We start from the raw sequence: 20,744 nt of genomic DNA, 5'->3' as shown, positions 1-20,744 counted from the left end.
TCATGAAGATTCTCTTCTTCATGTGCTGGGAACTCCTTTTGTCTATAAATTGTCTGAAAATAATAAAAAATGCTGTTCACAATTTCCATGAGATCTTTAAAATATCACATTTAAGAAGAGGGCATCAGCTGAGGTTTAGGTATTGCAGATAAAATTTTTGGCATCAACGACTATTGCATCAAACTTTTATCCTCACACACACACACACACACACACTTTGTATTATCATAGAAAATGTTTTTGAATCTTTGTATTATTGTATAGAAAATGTCTCTTTGAGTCTTTGTATTACATAGAAAACGTCTATTTGAATCTTTTTTATTATTGTATAGAAAACGTCTGTGTCTTTGTATCATATAGAAAATGTCTCTTTGAGTCTTTGTATTACATAGAAAACGTCTATTTGAATCTTTTTATTATTGTATAGAAAACGTCTGTGTCTTTGTATCATATAGAAAATGTCTCTTTGAGTCTTTGTATTACATAGAAAACGTCTGAGTCTTTGTATTATCTTTGAGTCTTTGTATTATATAGAAAACGTATCTTTGAGTCTTTGTATTATCATATTGAAAACGTCTCTTTGAGTCTTTGTATTATCGTATAGAAAACGTCTCTTTGAGTCTTTGTATTATCGTATAGAAAACGTCTCTTTGAGTCTTTGTATTATCATATAGAAAACGTCTCTTTGAGTCTTTGTATTATCATATAGAAAACGTCTCTTTGAGTCTTTGTATTATCGTATAGAAAACGTCTCTTTGAGTCTTTGTATTATCGTATAGAAAACGTCTCTTTGAGTCTTTGTTTGCTCAGATCTCTGGAACATTTTACTGGATGTGCAGAAGTAAAGGAATTAAACTAAATGAAGACAAAGACAAATGTAAACATCGCTCACTGCCACCACCTGAAATAATACAAATAATGAGCTCGTATTTCTGATGAAGAGGCAGTTTGGAGACGAACATACAACATGTCGTCTCCTATTAAGATAGCAATTACGTGTTCGCAGCATCGGCTGCACTGGGCTCAGAGTCACATTTCCTCTCAACAAGGTCCAGATTTAGATTCCACATTAGTCCCAACATGATGCCAGGCGCCTGTGTGAACACCAGAGAGGAAAACCGTTGCACTTTGCTTCACACAAACACAATCCCAGATGGTTTCCTTCTCCGCAAACCCCACGCCATTCACACACACACGTATGTGTGATTTTTAACACACACACCCCAAAAGGAAAAAACTAAAAACGGTACACTGTCATCCTCCTTCAAGTGGAGGATCCCATTCCTGTTATCCTGGATAAGAATATAATAATATAATAAACATTTAGAAGAGAATAGAAGTGGTGGCTTCAGATGGACTGATGTATCCACTCACTTAAAGAACAGACATCACAACTCCAAGAGAGGCGAAACTTCACAACATGCCGAGGGACGTGTTGGACACATACTTTAATTAAATATTAAAGTTATTATCACCCTTCCTCAGGGAACATGAATGTTATGGAAATCCATCCAAAGCGTCAGGATTCATCCTCTGGGAAACACGTCTACAAAATGATTTGTTTCTTACATGTTGAGAGATCTGACTGGAGAAATGAAAACGTTGAGCAGCATGTGGAGCCGAATGAGAAGTCAGGGGATGTAAAGAAGAGCAAGAATACTGAAGGTCACTGCAAGTCATCCAGTAGTGATGGACTGACACCAGCGTGGCTAATAAGTATGAGGAAATACTTTTTGATATCATGAAGACCTTTGGCTGACATGGCCTCTACATTACACCTCATTTATTGCTGATTAGCATTCATATAAAGGTCTGTATGGTGAGTTAATTAGAGCATGTGCGTGCATGAACTCCACTGAATCAAGCCCATGACGTGCTAAATGGTATTAAGGCAAAGACAGAAATCCCACGTTTCTTTCAGCGCACAGAGAAACATGTTAGCTTGCTGAGCACACAGAGCCAGACTCCAGTACTGTAAGAGACGGAGGGCGAGAGAAGCCTGAAGGGGATTTATTCTCCTCGTTTCATGCAGCTGTCATCTCACTCGTTTGTTTCAGTAAACACCTCTGCGACCTGCAGGTAGAGCGCTTTAATATATATTTCAATCACATGACAATATATATATATATATAATAAGCTTTCAATGTTTACTACCAACAGCCGGCGGTCTCATGCTTCCATCAGCTGCTCTACTATTACCTTTGCTGTAATGACTCATCCCACCCTGCGTACACCTGCTAACTGCAGTGTAGTGATTGAAACCTGAACATCACGTTTCTCTCGTACATCACACCTCTCTGCTCTCATGCCCTCCGTCCCTTTCATGCTGTAGAGCCACTCCGGGGCCGTCGCTGGCATCGAGAGCCCACTGAACATCATGAACTTAAAAATGGGACTCAAGTACACAATTATCTTGAAGGATGGAGCTTTAAAAAGGTTGTGGTTTCATTGGCCTTGAATAATATGGCACCACAGACCACTATAGACGTGCTGTAAGTGTGTCGTTAATCCTGGAGGTTAGAAAGGAAAGAGAAGGTCGCACGCCACTCCAATGCTTTTAGGCACCGGCAGAATCGTCTCAAGACTACCATGTACCGAGAAATGCCTCGTCATTCAATACGGAGTCAATCTCATCAGCGTTAGTGTGTGTGTGTGTGTGTTTAAGATTTGTACAGTAATATTAAATGGGTTTTATAAACGTGGTCTTGTCCAGGATCATTTGCGAACACGAGTCAAACCAAAAGCAGAATTATTATATGGAAACAAATGAAATATAAATGTGACTACACTGTTACATTACTTGTTATTGGCCCTCTCTGCTAATGTCTCATTCATATGCATGTAAGATGTGAAACATAATACTACAAGTGTAGAGCTACATTAAGCAAAGCGCTCTGATTGAAGAATATGTTCTGATTAGCAGCTACAAACAGACCGAGTGTTGAGTCTTTGTGTCAATCACCTGCACTGAATGCAGGGATGCACAGTCAGCCGCTCGGAGCGCGACATGCGGGGGGGGGGGGCGGAGCCACATCTCGGTGTACAGCGAACACATCAGGACAGCTTGCTTACATTCGTTTATCCACAGTTGTATTTAACAGGCCTGACATTTACCAAAATTGATTTCCTTCACAGCCTTGCATTAGTTTGAACATACAACGGCGATGACTCTGTAATCCCATTTTAATTAGAGAGATGTAGCGAGCACGCTAAGCTCGTGCGCTCTGCTCCCCGCAGCGCCGCCACACTGGCAAGGAATCAATCACCAAGGCAGCGGTTGCCAGGGCAACGAGCGGGGGGGCTTCTGCACTACTGTCTGAGTGGTAAATGATTGCCGGTGTAACTCATTGGCGGATGTGAGGAGTTTTTATCTCTTGCTCTGCCCCCCCGCCCCCCCTCCTCTCGTCACATATCCAGAGAGTTAATTAAAAGCAGCCGACATGAAATAAATCTAAATCTGAGCAGAAATGAAACATACAGTACAAATTGAATTCCCACGTCAAGGGAGTTTGTAGGTGGGGGGTAATAGTAGTGATGGATGAACATGAAGAGAGAGAGGTGTGAAGGGAAGACAAACACACACACACACACATGTCGTCTACCCTACACACACACCTCCAGTCATGGCTGATGTGATGTGAACAGTTTGACTGTAAAGACATAAAGGTTTAGAGTTTACAAACACATCCCTTCAGTCCTTAAAACAGCTCAGATGTAACTCAGCATCATTTATTATGTGCATATCTTCTGAGTGAAACTGAAAGTCAGCAGATGACCAACATGTGGCAGCGTTGAGCTTCATGGTACGATTTATGGCAAAACTTAAATGGAAAATGCTAAACTGAGTTTTGTCTGGAAGTTTGTCTGGGACATGGCGCTCCGATCACTTCCCTTCCCCGTAGCTGTGTGCTAATGATATGCAAAGCCCCGTCCCTTAGGTATGAAGCCTGGCGGTGTCTGACCCGTCACTGCAGCTCAGAGGAAAGGGCGCGGCTTCTTTCACTCATGAAATGTCCCGTAGCTTATAGAAAACACTGTTTTCATTGTAGGGACTCTTTATGGGACGTGCTACACACATCTTTAAACTATGAACCAAACCTTCACGCAGAACAATACTTCAAATGTCAATCCAATCAGAACACACCATTTGTGCACGCTGCTACTGTACACACACTCTTTGTGCATTCTGCTACTGTACACACACACTCTTTGTGCATGCTGCTGCTACTGTACACACACTGTTTGTGCATGCTGCTGCTACTGTACACACACTGTTTGTGCACGCTGCTACTGTACACACACTCTTTGTGCACGCTGCTACTGTACACACACTCTTTGTGCATACTGCTACTGTACACAGTTTGTGCACGCTGCTACTGTACACACTCTTTGTGCACGCTGCTACTGTACACACTCTTTGTGCACGCTGCTACTGTACACACACTGTTTGTGCACGCTGCTACTGTACACACACTGTTTGTGCACGCTGCTACTGTACACACTCTGTTTGTGCACGCTGCTACTGTACACACACACAGTTTGTGCACGCTGCTACTGTACACACTCTTTGTGCACGCTGCTACTGTACACACTCTTTGTGCACGCTGCTACTGTACACACACTGTTTGTGCACGATGCTACTGTACACACACAGTTTGTGCACGCTGCTACTGTACACACAGTTTGTGCACGCTGCTACTGTACACACTCTTTGTGCATGCTGCTACTGTACACACACACCGTTTGTGCACGCTGCTACTGTACACACACACTGTTTGTGCACGCTGCTACTGTACACACTCTTTGTGCATGCTGCTACTGTACACACACTGTTTGTGCACGCTGCTACTGTACACACTCTTTGTGCATGCTGCTACTGTACACACACTGTTTGTGCACGCTGCTACTGTACACACACTGTTTGTGCACGATGCTACTGTACACACAGTTTGTGCACGCCGCTACTGTACACACACTGTTTGTGCACACTGCTACTGTACACACACTGTTTGTGCACGCTGCTACTGTACACACACACTGTTTGTGCACGCTGCTACTGTACACACACTGTTTGTGCACGATGCTACTGTACACACAGTTTGTGCACGCCGCTACTGTACACACACTGTTTGTGCACGCTGCTACTGTACACACACACTGTTTGTGCACGCTGCTACTGTACACACTCTTTGTGCATGCTGCTACTGTACACACACTGTGCACGCTGCTACTGTACACACACTCTTTGTGCACACTGCTACTGTACACACACTGTTTGTGCACACTGCTACTGTACACACACTCTTTGTGCACACTGCTACTGTACACACACTGATCACTGAGGGACCAGCCTGCTGGGGAAGTTGATAGAAGACAGACACTGCTTGTTTATGTTTCACAATGAGGAGAAACCTAGAGAACATCTCTCCGTCTCTTCTAAACAAACTGCACTGCAACATGTGGAGACTTTAGATCATCTCACACTGACAAATGTTCAACGTAAGCTCACACAAAACATCAGCCACACCTTACTGAATGACATTATACAACTTTATTAATTCCCCCCGGAGAGCAGACAAACGAGGTCTGACTATGAAATCAAACTCCACTGACAAACATTTTAACATTTAACACAAACAGTTTGACATTTTGGGAAATGTTAATATCGTTTCTTTCTGCAGGTGAGATAAGAAGATTAATTCCACTCCCCCTGTCTGTGCCTGAGCTTAGCAGTCCAACGCAAAAATATATCCCTCCCCAGCTTATTTACACAAAATATGTTTGTTATTTATGTGCGTGAACAGAAAGGTAAAAGCGAGGCAGGTTGCCCAACGAGCTCAGTGATCACAGGTTGTCAGGTCTGTGCAGGGACAGTGAGACCAAACCTGGCAACCTCACTGCGATACATTAATGAGCGTAATTATTAAACCTAGAATAATAATAATGAATTCATGTTTGATATCAGCCAAACATTTCAGCCTCGGTTATAGTTTCACCTCATGAAAAACGTCCGCAGTCTAACCCTCCAGGATAACATGGAAACCCAATTCTTCCCTGTGAAAACAGCATTTTGCAGCTCGGCTCTTTGTGAAGTAGCACACACACAACATTGGCCCGAGAATGAGCTGCACTCCAGCAGACTCAGGTTGTCCATCTGGCAGCAGCTCTGCCTGTCGATCCGCTGGGATCACTCCTCCCGACTCTTCTGCCTCCCACCACTGTCTCTCCAATTAAAAGTTACACATCAGCCTGCAGTCGGAGCCAGACTTCCAGATGGTTGGAATGATAGAGCCGGCTTTTCTTCTGTTGCATTGTCAGTGGAGAAATCAGTTACCTGTATGTCTATTTTCCAAAAGTGCTGTGCAGTTGGGTGGATGGTGGAAGCTTTGGGAATTGAGCAGAGTTCTTGTGCTTAGTTTAATCCCCAAACTCTGCTCCACACTTTCAGACACAGCAGTCTGAAAGTGAGCTGCAGCTGCACATTTCTAATGTGAATATACGGAGCTTCACTTCCTGGTTAGATGACATTGTAGTTTGAGAGCAAAGTGAGAAAGGAACAGAGACATTAGAGGAGCGTGTGCTTCATCACTTGGTAAAGTTTGTCCACGATTAAAAGAATCATGCAAGCTGTGAATTCTCACATACTGTAAAGTTATCCACTGAACTACGAAGCGAGTAAAGAACTGAGCATTTCATGAAATGCCGGCTTACAAATCAAATATTTGTAGATAAGCTGACATGAAAAATGATTTTGAAGACACTCAGACATCCAACCAACCATCTCCTAATGCGAGTTTATTTCTGAGGCGCTGACATACATGCAGCAGTCAGTGACCCAAGATCACAGGAGAGGCATGTCAGCCTTTATTTTTCCACCGCAGCGTCTAGCGTATGTTATCCCACGTGCTTAAGTGCAGTTGACAGGTAAATCCCACGGCGGAGTTTTTCTGTTGCTCTCACGCTTCCTTGCGAAAGTCTTTCTGTGTACGTGCAGCCGTCACATCTCTGGAGACCAGAACACTGCAACTCTGGCAAAATATAGAAAGCAACTTAAACAAGATGATCCCAGACAACACAAAGAGGAAGAGTGCATCGTGTTGCTGCATCTCAGCGCATCAACAGCCAAGCCTGCAAGAAGCATCAGCTCCAATGTGGGAGACAACTTATGTTTCTTATGTTTCATTACAAGGCTGGCAACCACCTGTCTCTCCATGAAGATTCAATTCTTTCATTCTTCAGTAAGCATGAGTTTTGGTTCCAATAAAATCCGACAGGCCCATCTAATGATAAGCATATCTGCCAACAGCCCAGTTCTTCGAAGCAACATGGGGCTTTAGCAGAATGTCAGTTCTTCGCCTGCCTCTCAGCCCAGTGCTGCCAGGAGACTGTAACACAACTATCACTGTGGAAGCAGATCGTACCGTTAGACACAGACTCTGTGAGCCCCATCTCACACAATGAGACTGCAGTGAACGTGACATACGGCGGTCTGTACGTGCCTTAATGCTCAGTGTTCAGGTCGGCAGTGCTTTGCTGACCGACTCAAAACATCTGAAAGAAAACGGCAAGAGGAAATGAGGATGATCAATAATCGAATCATGTCTTTTGCTATTATTTTAGAGGCACAAATCAATACCAAGCAGCACACTGGCGTTCCCCGGGGTCTCACTGATCTCTGGCAGGAAGTGCGTCAGCTGTCCTGCGGGCTGAAGGGGAGCTGTGGGGAGAGTCTCTCGTGTGCCTCTAATAAAAGTCTCCTGGTGGGCAGTGGGGGCAGGACACGCTGATAAAAGAGCGTAATGGTCACTTACAGCATGCACACACTCTGTGCTCCACACTCAGCATCAGGGTTATGGTTCTAAAGACCACTTCCACATCTTGCAGGGTTACTATCTTACATTTACTGGTTTGGATGTTATTTCCAGCAGAAACAGTAGCTGGTGTTTCCGCTCACACCCCCCAGGGGCCCTGAAGCCTCAGGGTTACTGGCTGGCATCTGGCTTGTGGTAATTTGATTCATTGCATATGTGTTTGGGAATATGAACCGCTACTGCTAAATATCAGCTGAAATCAGAAGGGCCTGAAGGCAGCATGGTTACCTCATCTGGAGAGGAGCCGTCCTACCTGCAGGTCGGCCTTCTCCGCAGTATAATGGACCGGACGGCTCTGCTGCTCGTCCAGGAACGTACGATGTTCACACCATGGGAGGACTGAGGCTTTAAGGTTAGTCAGGAGGTGGAATATTGCACCAGAACTGCTTCTACAGCACAAAGATCATCAATCACTGCACCTGAAGAAATCATAAAATGCTCACATATTGCGTTCAGTTATGACTAACGCTCACGCTTTCTTACTGAGAAGCTGTTTTACAATATTTCATCTGCAGCTGACTGTCTAAATATATTCAAAATGAAAACACTGAGTATATCTGTAATAAAACTTGAAGGAAATAGAATTCGATCTCTGCAATTCTTCTTCTAAATTGTATCTAAATGTGTCATTTTGATGGCGCTGAATGTTCTATTGTGTTTGATAACAAAGACACCTTCCGAGTTGTACAAAAGTATCCCAGATGATTTAATATGAATTCTTATATCGCCCAATACAAAGCAACATCTGAGCAGCTCTCCAGCAAGGCTGTGCACACGCCTGGAGTACAAATTATAATAACTTCTTTATGGAGGCATGTAATCAGAAAAGGTCTCAGAATATTCTATATATGTCACTGAATTCCTCGTCACAGCTACAGACTGAACAATAACTTCTGCACACAGTGCTGTAAAGCGTTTCCATCTAAACATGAACACACACAATACACTGACAGCTGACATGAGCAGAGAAAGTATGAATACCAAACGATGTTAAATGTCCTATAAGCGTGAACAATCTCTCACAATGTAAAGCTTTATTAATAAGCTCAGACCGCTCCGGATGAACAGAAGCTAACAAAAGGGACGAACACAACGGGTCCGTTGGGCGAGCATGGGGCGGCACATTTGGAGGAAGGAGTCTTCTTTTCAGAGTTTAACAAAATCCAAATCACAAGAGCTCCATGTGTGAGGACGGACAGAACCGTGTGTACTGCTGTGTCTCATGCATCGTCTCTCTTTGTTTCATAATACACTCATACGCTGCCGAGCATTAACGTCTAACCACAGTGAGGATAAATGCATTTACATATTGAACACATGGACAGATGTAAGTCAGTGTGCACGTGAAGGTCTTTGTTCTGCTCCCTGTACACACACACACACACACACACTGGTGCAAAGGAAAAGTGAAATCTCTTCATTGAAAAAGGTGTCGTAGTATCCGAGTCCAGCAGAGAAACACAATCAGTGTGGCCATCGAATCCTTCCAGAAACAAGCTACTGCTTTTAAATGAGAGATATTTGCGGCGCCGTCTCCCAGAAAAGCACAGTCTTTGTTGTGCCAGCGAACAAACGAGGTCAAAGCAAAGTCATTTATCTCTGCCGAGTTGGAAATTAGCTTCTGCCTCCGAGCGATTCCACCCAGTAAGAACCTGCTATGCTTGCTGACCTCTCAGGCAACATGTGTGGCAGGAATAGCATGCGCAGGGTGTAGGACTGCTGCAGATTAGCGTCACATTGTTGATATGACACACATTCAGCCTTTTCAGTGGCAGGCTGAAGACAGGGAACGCGGAGGGAGTCGGGTTACTTACAGGACAAACTGCTGCAACAACGTGGAAATATCCACGGGCACAAATCAGGAAATGTGATTACTCAATTTTCAAAAGTAATAAGAATCCATGTCTGATCCAAGTGCTGACGATGGAAAGTCAATAAATACAAAGAAATAAAACGCCTTTGATTTCCCACTGAGCATTTAAAATGGCAACAAACTAAATATCTGCTTTCGTAAAGATATTCTCTCCATCTTCCAAACTACTTCTAGAAGAGAAACAAACATCGTGCTCGTCACGGATTGAAGATACGGAGAAGCTGGACGCTACGGGAGACTCGCTGCTCACCACTTAAAGAAACTCTATAGAGGAGCATTTATAATAATAGTAGTCAGGAAACGGGCAACGCTGGAGGCATCTCAAGCTCTACATATATATATATATATACAGATACTGTGCCAATTTGGATTTGTCTCTACCAGCTCTGCTCACCTGGATCAGGGAATAGAGGAATTGGAGTTCAGTCCAAAAAGTTAAATCTTAGTCTCATCTGACCATCAAACCGAACGACGCCAGTTAGCCTGGTGTATGATCTGTATGTATTTTAATTTCCAGGGTGTAACGTGACAAAAGGTAAAAGGTTTTCACAGGGTATGATGACTTTCTATAGGCTGTATATACACACACACACACACACACACACACACACACATATATACAGTATATGTACATACATACATATATGGCTAAATGTTTTTAATACCTCAATTTAAAGCTATAATCTTAAAACTATAACAACCGTAGCCTCGTCTTCAACTTCATGTCAAAACCTTCATAACCAGCATCCATACAGACGAATAATGTTAATTATGTTATTAATGTTTTACCAGTTTAGGTTCTTTCTGCTCTTATTGTTGTTGATACGACTTCTGTGCTCCAAAGCTACAATCCTCATGACCATGGACACGCGGAACTAAATATATAATACATAATGGCCCATTTCAACACACACATGGTCACAAAGGGCCAGATTGATGGTAGAAGCTCTTCTGTTTTATTCACGGGCCAGGTCTCAGAAGGTAATTGCAGGGTCTTGACATCAGAAGTTTCATATTGCACCTTGAAGACATCACAAGGTGCCTTTGTCTGCTCATGCCCGCTGCGGCTCACAGGTCTGAAGAGATCAATTTTGTGAGCTCTGCTCTCTTTTGTGTGGCCTCAGAGATTCTGTTCGAGGGATAATTGTTGTCTTCCATGCGCTCGCGTTAGCTGTAGGGACTCACCTGGAAAAGTATATGCAACACTGTGCAGAGAAATCAATACAACGGCGCTAATTGGGCTCTCAGCAGAGACTCAGGAAGTGGCTGCAACTCTTACCCGTTCCTACGAGCCAAAGAACATCACATTGAATGTGACATGCAACACTGTGCACCTCTAAGTGACCAGTGAAGGAACGTCTGTACAAATAACATCCAACACTGGACGGACGAAGAGGAAGTTCACTCACAGCACGGAGCTTTCTGAGTATCAGAGAAACCAGGCCGACAGCAGAGCAACGCAGCAGCGTATGAGCTCGTGTGATGACGGCTTTAAGGTGCAGATTCATACGGCCGTCAATCAGCCCTTCATAGGTAGAAACATGCACGCCAAGAAGAGACACGTCAGGTCAATGGAAGTCCAACGTCTTACAAATCTATGACAACAAAGTGAAGCCCGATAAGCATTTCAATGATTTAATAAGTATGTTCAGAGGAAGGTATAGGTAGAGGTGACTGAGAATCATAATGATATATATGAATACTAACATGATAATTAAGCAGGCGGACTTTAAGGCGTAATTATTATTTCATGAGGAACTATGAAGAGTAAGATATTATAACAATATGACAGACCTGATCCAGCTTTGGGTACTTAATACAATACAACAGCTCAATGCTCCATGATTGGTGCATCTCGTGTGTAAACATACATACAAAGCTTTGCAACCAATGACCACCAGAACCACACGTGAACCACCAGGAAGTAGTCCGACTCCCTTTGTCTCCTGAAGAGCTGGTGGCTGCCTCACTGCACGTCTGTGGTTGAGGATTGTTTCTCTCCGTCTTTCAGACTCTGAGTCTGCAGGTCCCTTCGGTAAACAAGGCAGAGTGATTGTTGGATTTGCATATTTCTGAATAAATCATATTGCGTTTGTGCGATAAGCAGTGCTCTACTGTTTGCTAGCTTTTCTTCCTCCTCTCTTCTTTCTACAACGTTCACGCATGCTGCCACGAATTAACCCCGATCACGAGGGACCCCGCGAGAGAGAAAGTGCTGCTCAAAATTCATGTTTTCAGGCGAGAGGAAACCCACCCTGGTGGGGCCCCGACTGCCAACTACGTGGACGGTTAATCAGGCCTGATAAGGATGCAGGCTCATGTCTGCCACCAAGGACAAGCATGGCAGCCACGCTCCAGACAGGGGAGAAAGCCATGGAGGAGAGGAGGAGTTTAAAGAGACTCAGGCAAAGAGATGATGGAGAGGAGGAACGGGAAGTGGAGGGGGGCAGGAAGAAGAGGAGTGAGGTGAGTGAAGCGGAGACGCCACAGCGACACGACGTCCATCAAAGTGAGCGTCACTGAGGAAGAACCGTTTCTTGTCAAATGTAATCTGTAACACTGTGGCATCCCTGGTGTGCATGTGTGTGCAGCGGGCATATGGACATGTGTGCATGTTGACCTCAGTGTGTGGGAGGGGGCTGGGGGACGCGAGTCTTAATATGAACGCTGTTTAATTACATCCTGGCACCCTAAAAAGATTCCTCCATTAAAGCTGCATGTCGGCCTGACGAGCCTTTTCCCCACCAGTTCAGCTGATGACTGCTTTTTTTCTCCCCCCCACCTCCCCTCCTTGGGAGAATCAGGCTGGTGGTATTTTGGCTGTGAAAAGGAAACCATTGGACGGCAGGGGCATGAATATTCCAAATGACTAATGTTGCACATGCTTATTTTTGACATATCTGGCTTCCGCAGGGAAATAAAACACTTCTAATGCAGGGGGACCATCTGTTATCTGTTGCTGGTGTTTCAGAGTGCGCACACGCACACACACACACACACACACACACACACACACACGTACTAACAGCACAACCCATTGGGACCATGCACAACAGACAGGCTCTAAACTCCTATACAAATTGAACACTCCTTTTTTAATTCAGAGTGTTTGTCAAACGTGCTGTAAATCTGGAGCTGCAGGGTGACGGGGAATGCACACGCTTTTTATGCTCGCCATAAATACCTGGGCCTGTCTCCTCGCAGCAGCTGGAGCAGGGTAATATGCTCGCTGTGTGTGAAGGGGGAATAAACTAGCTGCATCACCTTGAAAACAAAACGTGAGACACACAAACAGCCTGCTACATCACACACACACACACACACACGTCGACGTTGAGTGGAGAACTATGGCCAAAGGAATACAGGCACCCTCTCAGGCATGGATAATCGGTTTGTTATTCTCACAGTAGCCAAGCTTCTAGCTTTGCCACAATACTTCAGGATATATTCAACATTTGATAAAGAACCTCCTGTGCATGTACAAGTCAACACCACATGCTGTGTGAAAGAGATGGAAAATGTTCCAGAGCTTAATAATAATAATAATAAGTGTGGGAAACTAAACATACATTTCCTATTAACACACATCTTTTGTGATTTAATAAGCGATTATTAGTAAAAGCCACTATGATTTGTATTTCTGACATTGGCGCCCCCTAGTGGTGGTTTGAAAATACTGCAGCCAGTCTTCATCTGAAGCGTCTCGTTTTCTACTTTGAAAGATGTTTAATGACAGAAACTTTAAAAATAGAGCATCATAAGTTATCTCCTGATGTTTTAGGCTCAACATGTTGGTTATTCAAAGTGTTCCATTAATCCCCCTGATAACCAGGAGAGAGATTTACACTCAACTGTCAACACAGCGATTACACACAACCCAGTGGTGCATCTACCATCAGGTGAAATAACCACACAAGCACCACCGGCTGTTATTAATAATCCTCCTGTATGCAGATGATCTGGTAATCTTCTGCTGGCCTACAACTGCAGGTCACATTGTGACTTTAAATATAAAGAAGATCATAATATGACTTGTTAGATTAGTGAAGCTGCTTATATGCTGCTATGTATTAACTGTTTTTATTATTGTATTTTTGTATATACACTGTACGTGTTTGTGTTTAGTAGGCAGAAGAGGACAGAGGGTTTGGTAACTTACCTCCGTCAGAGGCCTCTAAGTCTTCAGCCACCACTCGGCCTGCAGCGTCCAGACTGCCTCTGATCTACACACAGACAGAGGGGACGAGGTCAGAGACACACACCTGTCACACCTCCGCTATCACATGCATCAACGTACAAAGACACAACAATGGGAGTGTGAGGCAGAGATGATTTAAGCTGCAGCCCATGACTCTCACATCACATCCCAGCAGACGCTGAAGACTCTGCGCTTGAGGTTGAAAATACAAGGTTCCTCTCTGAGCTCGAGGAGGCTCCCAGGAGCTTTGAAAGACAGTTTAATGATGAAAGACAACATGCCTGGATGGAAGCGAGCGCTCCCTTTTAGGTCGCAGGGGAAAAACAGGCAGAGCCAAAACAATGTCAAGTCTTTAATTTTCTTCTTGAGACGTCACATTCATTTAGAAAGATCTCACTGCAGAGCCTCACCTTGTGGCAGGTTTGAGAGATAATCACTAAATCCTTCATACAGTAAATATTGCTGATTGCTAAGCTGTGGTGGTAAATATTGATTTACTGAATATCAAAATATTGACATTCATCTGTGGCTGGGAATCTACCTGAGGTTAGAAGTGTGTGTTCTGTTGTTGACGCTCGTAGGGATGCTCTATGATAAAGTGTAAGAGAAAAACATCTTTCCAGGGTGCTCGTGTTGCAGAGATTCACACATATGAAGAAGTACGGGTCTGATTTCTTCCTTCACTGGAAACCAGACAGTAAAGTGACTCAGCAGCTGTGAGCAGAACAAAGACCATCGCACGCAGAGTGTGAGCGTCACAATGTTCTCAGATTCAACACACATCATGCCAAGAAAGAAAGCAAACCTTTTAAAACAATAATCCACAAAGTATTCCCGTGCAGCTTGGACACACCCCGGGACATCCAGGCCGGCCCCGCACAACAGAGTTCACCATTCAAATATTCTATATTTCCCCCCCCCCATTGGTTTTACTGATATGTGTTTGGGTAACAGAGCGCCCCCACCGGTGCTCCAGGCGGAGTGCGGTACTGCAGCTTCCAAAACAAAACCCACAAAATGATAAGAAATCCAAATGTAGAAAGAGAAAAGCTGATCAAACCAGGAAGACACCACAGCTAACCGTTAGCTTGCTAGCGCTGATATTTACAGACGATCAACATAAAGAAAGCTGAAGAACAAGTCCAGGTCAGTGTGATAGAGTAAAACCTTTATTAAGTGTTTGGTTAACTCTATGGAGGTAGAACTATCCTCCGGACACTAGGCCACAGTAACCTCCTGCACGTACTGCTGGACTGTGGGACGCAGAAGTAATGTCCGCCTATCGTTTCACGTCCACGTCTCTCTCCAATTATCGTTTGTGTCTGAGAAGGAGACTCCGGCAGAGCAAAGCCTTCCAGCGGCTTCATATGCTGCTCCAAGAAAGCAGCCAGCACAGGAAACAGAGAAACGCGCCTTCCTTTGAAAGCTCTTTATTCTGCAGGAGACGTGTGTAACGCCGTAGACATACAATGGCTGCACCGCGGGTATTTGTCCACTGAGAGCGGGGCCCAGTAAACCCAGGAAGCGCCTAATTAATTGACAAGCAGATATTTCTGAGTTTATAATCATCAAACAGACTTCATTTTGTTCCCCCACCAACATCCTCGCCAACCCAGCTTCCCAGGCGACTTACTTAAGAGACTTATCTTATAAATACAGCCCTAATCAAAATAAATGACTAAAAGCTCTAAGGGAGTTGAAGGCTATACACATTTACATCAGAGGAACTGATGCAATTTAAATATCTGCCTGTGCACCGACTTAAGGTTCAAACCACACAATCCTAACTTATGTAACACGGCGAGTTCTGGCAGACCTACATTCATGACAGCACGCCGCCTTCTATGCTGCGTTCAAGTCCTCCGCAGCGAGTCACATGTTACAGAATATCACTTTGTATATTCAATGAGTCACATGAACGCTCTTCACATGCGCCTTCTCTACACACTGCCTGCTGCACATTCTTCTTCTCTTACACTATGAAGTAGCACTGGCTGCTTTGAACAGATGAAACGTGAAGATGGAGCCTCGAGTTAACCGAAACAAAAAGTTCAGATGCATGTGGGGGGCATGACACGAGGGATTCATTTTAAACATCATGCAGTTTATGAGGACTGAGGACATGAGGAGGCAGGAGACAGTTTTAACTTTAGTTTTTACCAAATGTTGCCTATAAAACATTAAAAAATCACTTGTGATGTGATGTGTTCCCAAAATCCCAATTACTTCAATGTTGTTAAGAAATGTAAATATTCAAACTTTTCCCTCCGGGTCCCAGGAGACTGAAGTGTAAAGGTCCGACAGCTCTGTTAGTTTGAAGAGAAATGTAGCTACACTAAAGTCAGTCAGGGTTTCTGTGTAAATGTGACAGCAGCAGTGTTTGCAGAGTCTCTGCCTCGTGACACTGCTGCTAATGCAAACTCCAGCGTGACATTTGTGGAGGCTTCTGCAGAGTTTAACTTTGGGACAGAGCAGGTCCATGTGCAGCGTCTCACCTGCCAACTGAAGTTACTTACACCATGTTTGCAGGTCTCATGCTCTGGAGCTTCCTCATCAACAGGGTTTGCACATCATTACCCTTATTTGCATAAACTTTAGCAAAAGCGTTTGGTCCCGTCACTGGCGCTGCGTCGAGTTCAATAACGAACAGGACTTCACTGCCTTCAGCCGGTCTTCACTGGAACACTTCTGCTACTGATAGTCAGCTGTTCTTCACATTATTCATCTGACACCAGGAACACGCCACAGAAACTAATTATACTCCCATCAGTCGGCCTCAGTGTAGACTGAGCCATGCGAGTCCCTCTGTTGTGCATGTCGCTGCATCCTGTGCTCCGCCAAGACCGCTGTGATCGGTTTAAAGAAACGCAAACAAGCCCGAGCGTTTATCGCCTTTAGCACAACGGTAATATGCAGAGCCAGAGCTTTCTGCAGAACAAGGATGCAATAAAGAGCCCAGCGAAGACATGTGATGCTAAATATAGTTTTGACTTAGGAATAACTTCCCCACTGTACACCTGCCATACGTGTCGTATAATAGAGCCATCATCATCCGTCTGTTGTCTGTGTGAGGATGTGATGCAGCAAGTGACAGTAGATCACACAGGGGGTGTGTGTGTGTGTGAGAGAGAGAGAGATAGAGAGGTGAATAATGACAGGCGAGGACGGATGGCTGGTGACGCGCCGAGAGAGCAGCGCCACATATTTTGGGCCTCAGGCTGGGCAGCTGTGAGACCCCCCCCTCCCCTCTGTTTAAACAGAGGACAAAGATGCCCTGAGTGCTTTTCCTTTTCTGATCCCACACATGGCTGCTGGCACTCTCCTCTCCTGTACGACTCTCGGTGCTTTAACAAGAGAATCTTTTGATTAATTTTAATGGCACTTCCTCACAGAGTCCTCTCGCACTAGGAGAATATCTTCCCGCCTATTATTACATGTTATCATGTTTTACTCTCGAGAACAGTTCATGGTAAATCATCTCTTCCTGCACGAGTCAAGAGGCTACCTGAGACCAGTGTGTGTGTGTGTGTGTGTGTGTCAGTGCTAGATTTATATGTGACTAAGTTTGATGAAAATGAGCGACACACACCTGAACAAACACACTGCATCTTTTATACATCACTGGCTCCCCCTGCTGCATCCTGGGACATCACTTCAGACAACAATGAGAGCCAATCAAAGTTACTAAGCGTGTGCATGCATGTGATGGCTATCGGCGGAGAGACAAGTGTCAGCTTGCGTGTCGCCGTCACACGTTCAGGTCGTGCCAGTTGGCTTCTCCGCCGTGTGACAGCCGCAGGAACAAGAAAGTAAAAGAGCAGGAGGGGAGAACATGGCAGCCGAGGACTACGACTCCAACATCAAACAGATAGTGTCACAACAGAGCGGCTCCGTTAACTGTGACACCATTCAGCTGCTGGAAGTCTCTGTTTATTAATAAGAGAGCATACTGTTGGGCTTTCAGACCTTCGTAGGGAGCATTTTCTCCTCCCTCCATCAAATTCAGTGTTGGGGAGAGAAATAACAGTTAAAGCAGTTAAAGCTGAAGGTTGCACTTGAGAAACAGGATACCGAGAGGCGGCTGCAGGAAGGAACAACAGAAGGGATTATTTAGTGCCATTAGCTTATGCTTGATGTAAAGTGCAGTCTGAGGTCAGCTTTAAAAAAGATAGAAGGCAGGTGGAATCATTTTCAAAGTCACTTGAAAAACAGACAAAGACAACATTTCTCTTTTCATAATTCAAATATTCATTGATGTAAACATCAAAGTTATCAAAAGAAGATGTCAAGTAGGTTGAGAATCAGCAGTCCTGCCACTCGACAGAACATGGAGCCATAGAATCTACTATACGCATGGATAACCCTGCATGTAAAGTTTCCCGTGTGAAGATGAGAAGGTTATAAGATCAGGACATGTAAAGTATCGGACACTGTGATGGTATCAACACTCTTATATTCTTAAAACATGAGACTCAGTCAAGGAGCTGCATTAATAAACCAGCTAATGATTGAAGAACAATGAGTGTAACCAGAAATCTAAGTGTAGGGTTAAACTATTATAACTACAGCGTGTTAAAGTCAACAGATGCAGGACTGATGAATGTCTGTGACGAGCCTGCATACGCCCAGAACACAGGATGTTGTGCAGCAGTTAGAAGCTCGGACACAGTCTTGAGGAACCCGTCAGGGCTCGACGCTGGTTCCATCAGGGCGTAATCTACGGGATCTCACGAAGCGGTTCAGTTTCTGTGTGATCTTAAAAGCATGTAATCGAGTCATTAAGTGTTTTAATCGTTGCAGTCTGTGCACAAACAGATTTGCACCCATATGTTGGCATTTTGCAACAGTATCAGATGGATGGGCAGAAGTTCTGTAGTCATACTCAAATGTAAAGAAAGAGCTAAATGATGCGCAGCCAGCCTGTAGTGTGACAGAAGGAGAAAGGAGAGGGAGTGTCAGGCAAGCACAAAGGAAGGCTGTCTCCTCGCGGACGCTGGCGTGCGGAGCCCGGCTGTCGGTCGTCTTCGCCACTCTCCCGACTCGATACAGTGAAACTGAGGCAATGTACCCCATGAAATATTCAACAAAGTTGTGTTAGTTTAGAAAGAGAGCGAGGGGGCCAGCAGGGGCTCCATTAGATGTTCACACAAATATACCCCAACATCAATGGCCCCCAAAGATAAGCTGTGTGGAGCCCACACTGCTGCTTCTGTAATACTAACACTGAGCTACTTACGCAAAGATTAACTATTTATATTAACTTCTTCTTAGTTGCATTGTTGATTTGACAATAGTTTTTAGAATATTTCTAGATTTGCTCCTTTGTAACATTTTAATTTCTCTACCATTTACAACAAAGCAAATTCTTTGGACGTGAAAACCTTCATTGCATTAAACCCAATTCTGATTCTGACCCTGATTACCGGCTGTCCCCGGGTCAGGCTCCCCGCAGCATCGGACCTGAGAGCTTAGATTAAAGTTAACACCTTCAGGGGCCGCGAGTTGGACGTTAACAGGAAGCAGAATCTTATTCTTGTTATATTTGGTGGTTTTAAACTGCGGCGGGATCAGCAGAAAAGAAACAGTGCTGTCTGAGTTCATTGTTGCTGCTTGAGCTGTTTGTCACGGTGATGCTGTTATTGCGTTGACATTTGAAACGGAACTACTTTATATTAACCAATGATATCTTTTTGAAATACCAGCCGACGTTAACGTTGAACACTGAAGCCAAGTGGCACAATCTGATAGGAAAGTCAAATAAAATAAAGAAAAGCCTGAATAATTAGGCTGCAGTCCTACTAATATACGCACAGAGACGCAGCGATTCATTCGTAATGTTTACTTTTTGAATCATGCATGTCAAGAAAAATCAAAGAACGGTGTCACGTAGACGTGAACTGAACATATGGTGAAATGTAGCTGGGGCTTGAGGGACGCTGGATCCAGCAGGGAAGGTTTGACGTGCAGAAGAAGAGGCACAGTGCTGCGTAACGGTGGATACAAGGAACCAGAGGACCGACACTGTTCAAAGACATCAGACCCAGCTCAAGGCTCGTGTTGGACAGCGTATAATCCTGCAATCATTCTAAAACAGGACAAAGATTTCTTAAAAAGTGTCAGTTTTATAATGTGGGCAACTGTAGTCAGTACTCACGGCAATGACCGTGCAAATAAACAATCCTTCCATTTAAAAAGCGCCTTTCAGCTGCGTTTCCACAGGTTCTTTGTAATTCACATTCTCTGATGGAGCACCAGGGAGATACTGCAGGCGCATGGTGAAATCTAATCTGTTTTGTCTCTGAAGAAGACGAGCTTCTTATCGGCAGAGCGGGTTATTTGAGCAGATCCTCGCTGTGGCTTAGCGAAGGGACTCAATCACTGCTGCCCGGCGATAGGCCTCACTTTGGTCCTCTCCCTCTCATCTTTTTTTATCTGGACCAGCGGAAATGAAAGGATGCTATCTGCTACTCTCCACGTCCTCCGCTCAGGAGACGGAGAGGGGCACGGACATTTTCTTTTAGAGCTTCAGATAAAAACATGAGCTTTATAAACCTGCGCTCGGAAGGAAACTGAATGAACACTGAAGAAAGGTTATTTGTGTTGTTGCTGTCAAAATATATGTAATCACACTGGAAACTAGAAGAACATCAGTGCCTCAAATCACCAGCGGCTACTCAGCAACGGTGCAGTAATCCAGCTTCAGCACATTTCAGTTGAAGGCTTTCTCTCGACTCTATGTGAGTGCACAGTCAGACACAAAGGACACCTGAGTTCAAACAGTGGGACGGTTTGAATCTACTGT

The 20,744-nt window shown here is 44.3% G+C and overlaps 1 protein-coding gene across 2 annotated transcripts in view; it reads right to left on the bottom strand.

Annotated features, from left to right (window-relative positions):
- The window catches only part of LOC115024065 (glucosidase 2 subunit beta-like), an 88,955-nt gene that overhangs the window by 38,211 nt on the left and 30,000 nt on the right, over positions 1–20,744 (bottom strand). For both annotated transcript variants that reach the window (XM_029455452.1, XM_029455451.1), the window contains one exon: positions 13,904–13,967. In XM_029455452.1, coding sequence (XP_029311312.1) covers positions 13,904–13,967 — 64 coding nt within the window. The remainder of the gene's footprint in view (positions 1–13,903; positions 13,968–20,744) is intronic.

The sequence above is a fragment of the Cottoperca gobio genome, chromosome 18, assembly GCF_900634415.1.
Source record: "Cottoperca gobio chromosome 18, fCotGob3.1, whole genome shotgun sequence".
Taxonomy (NCBI): Eukaryota; Metazoa; Chordata; class Actinopteri; order Perciformes; family Bovichtidae; genus Cottoperca; species Cottoperca gobio.
The sequence above is the reverse complement of the archived record's forward strand: the minus strand, read 5'-3'. Positions and strand labels throughout refer to the sequence as shown.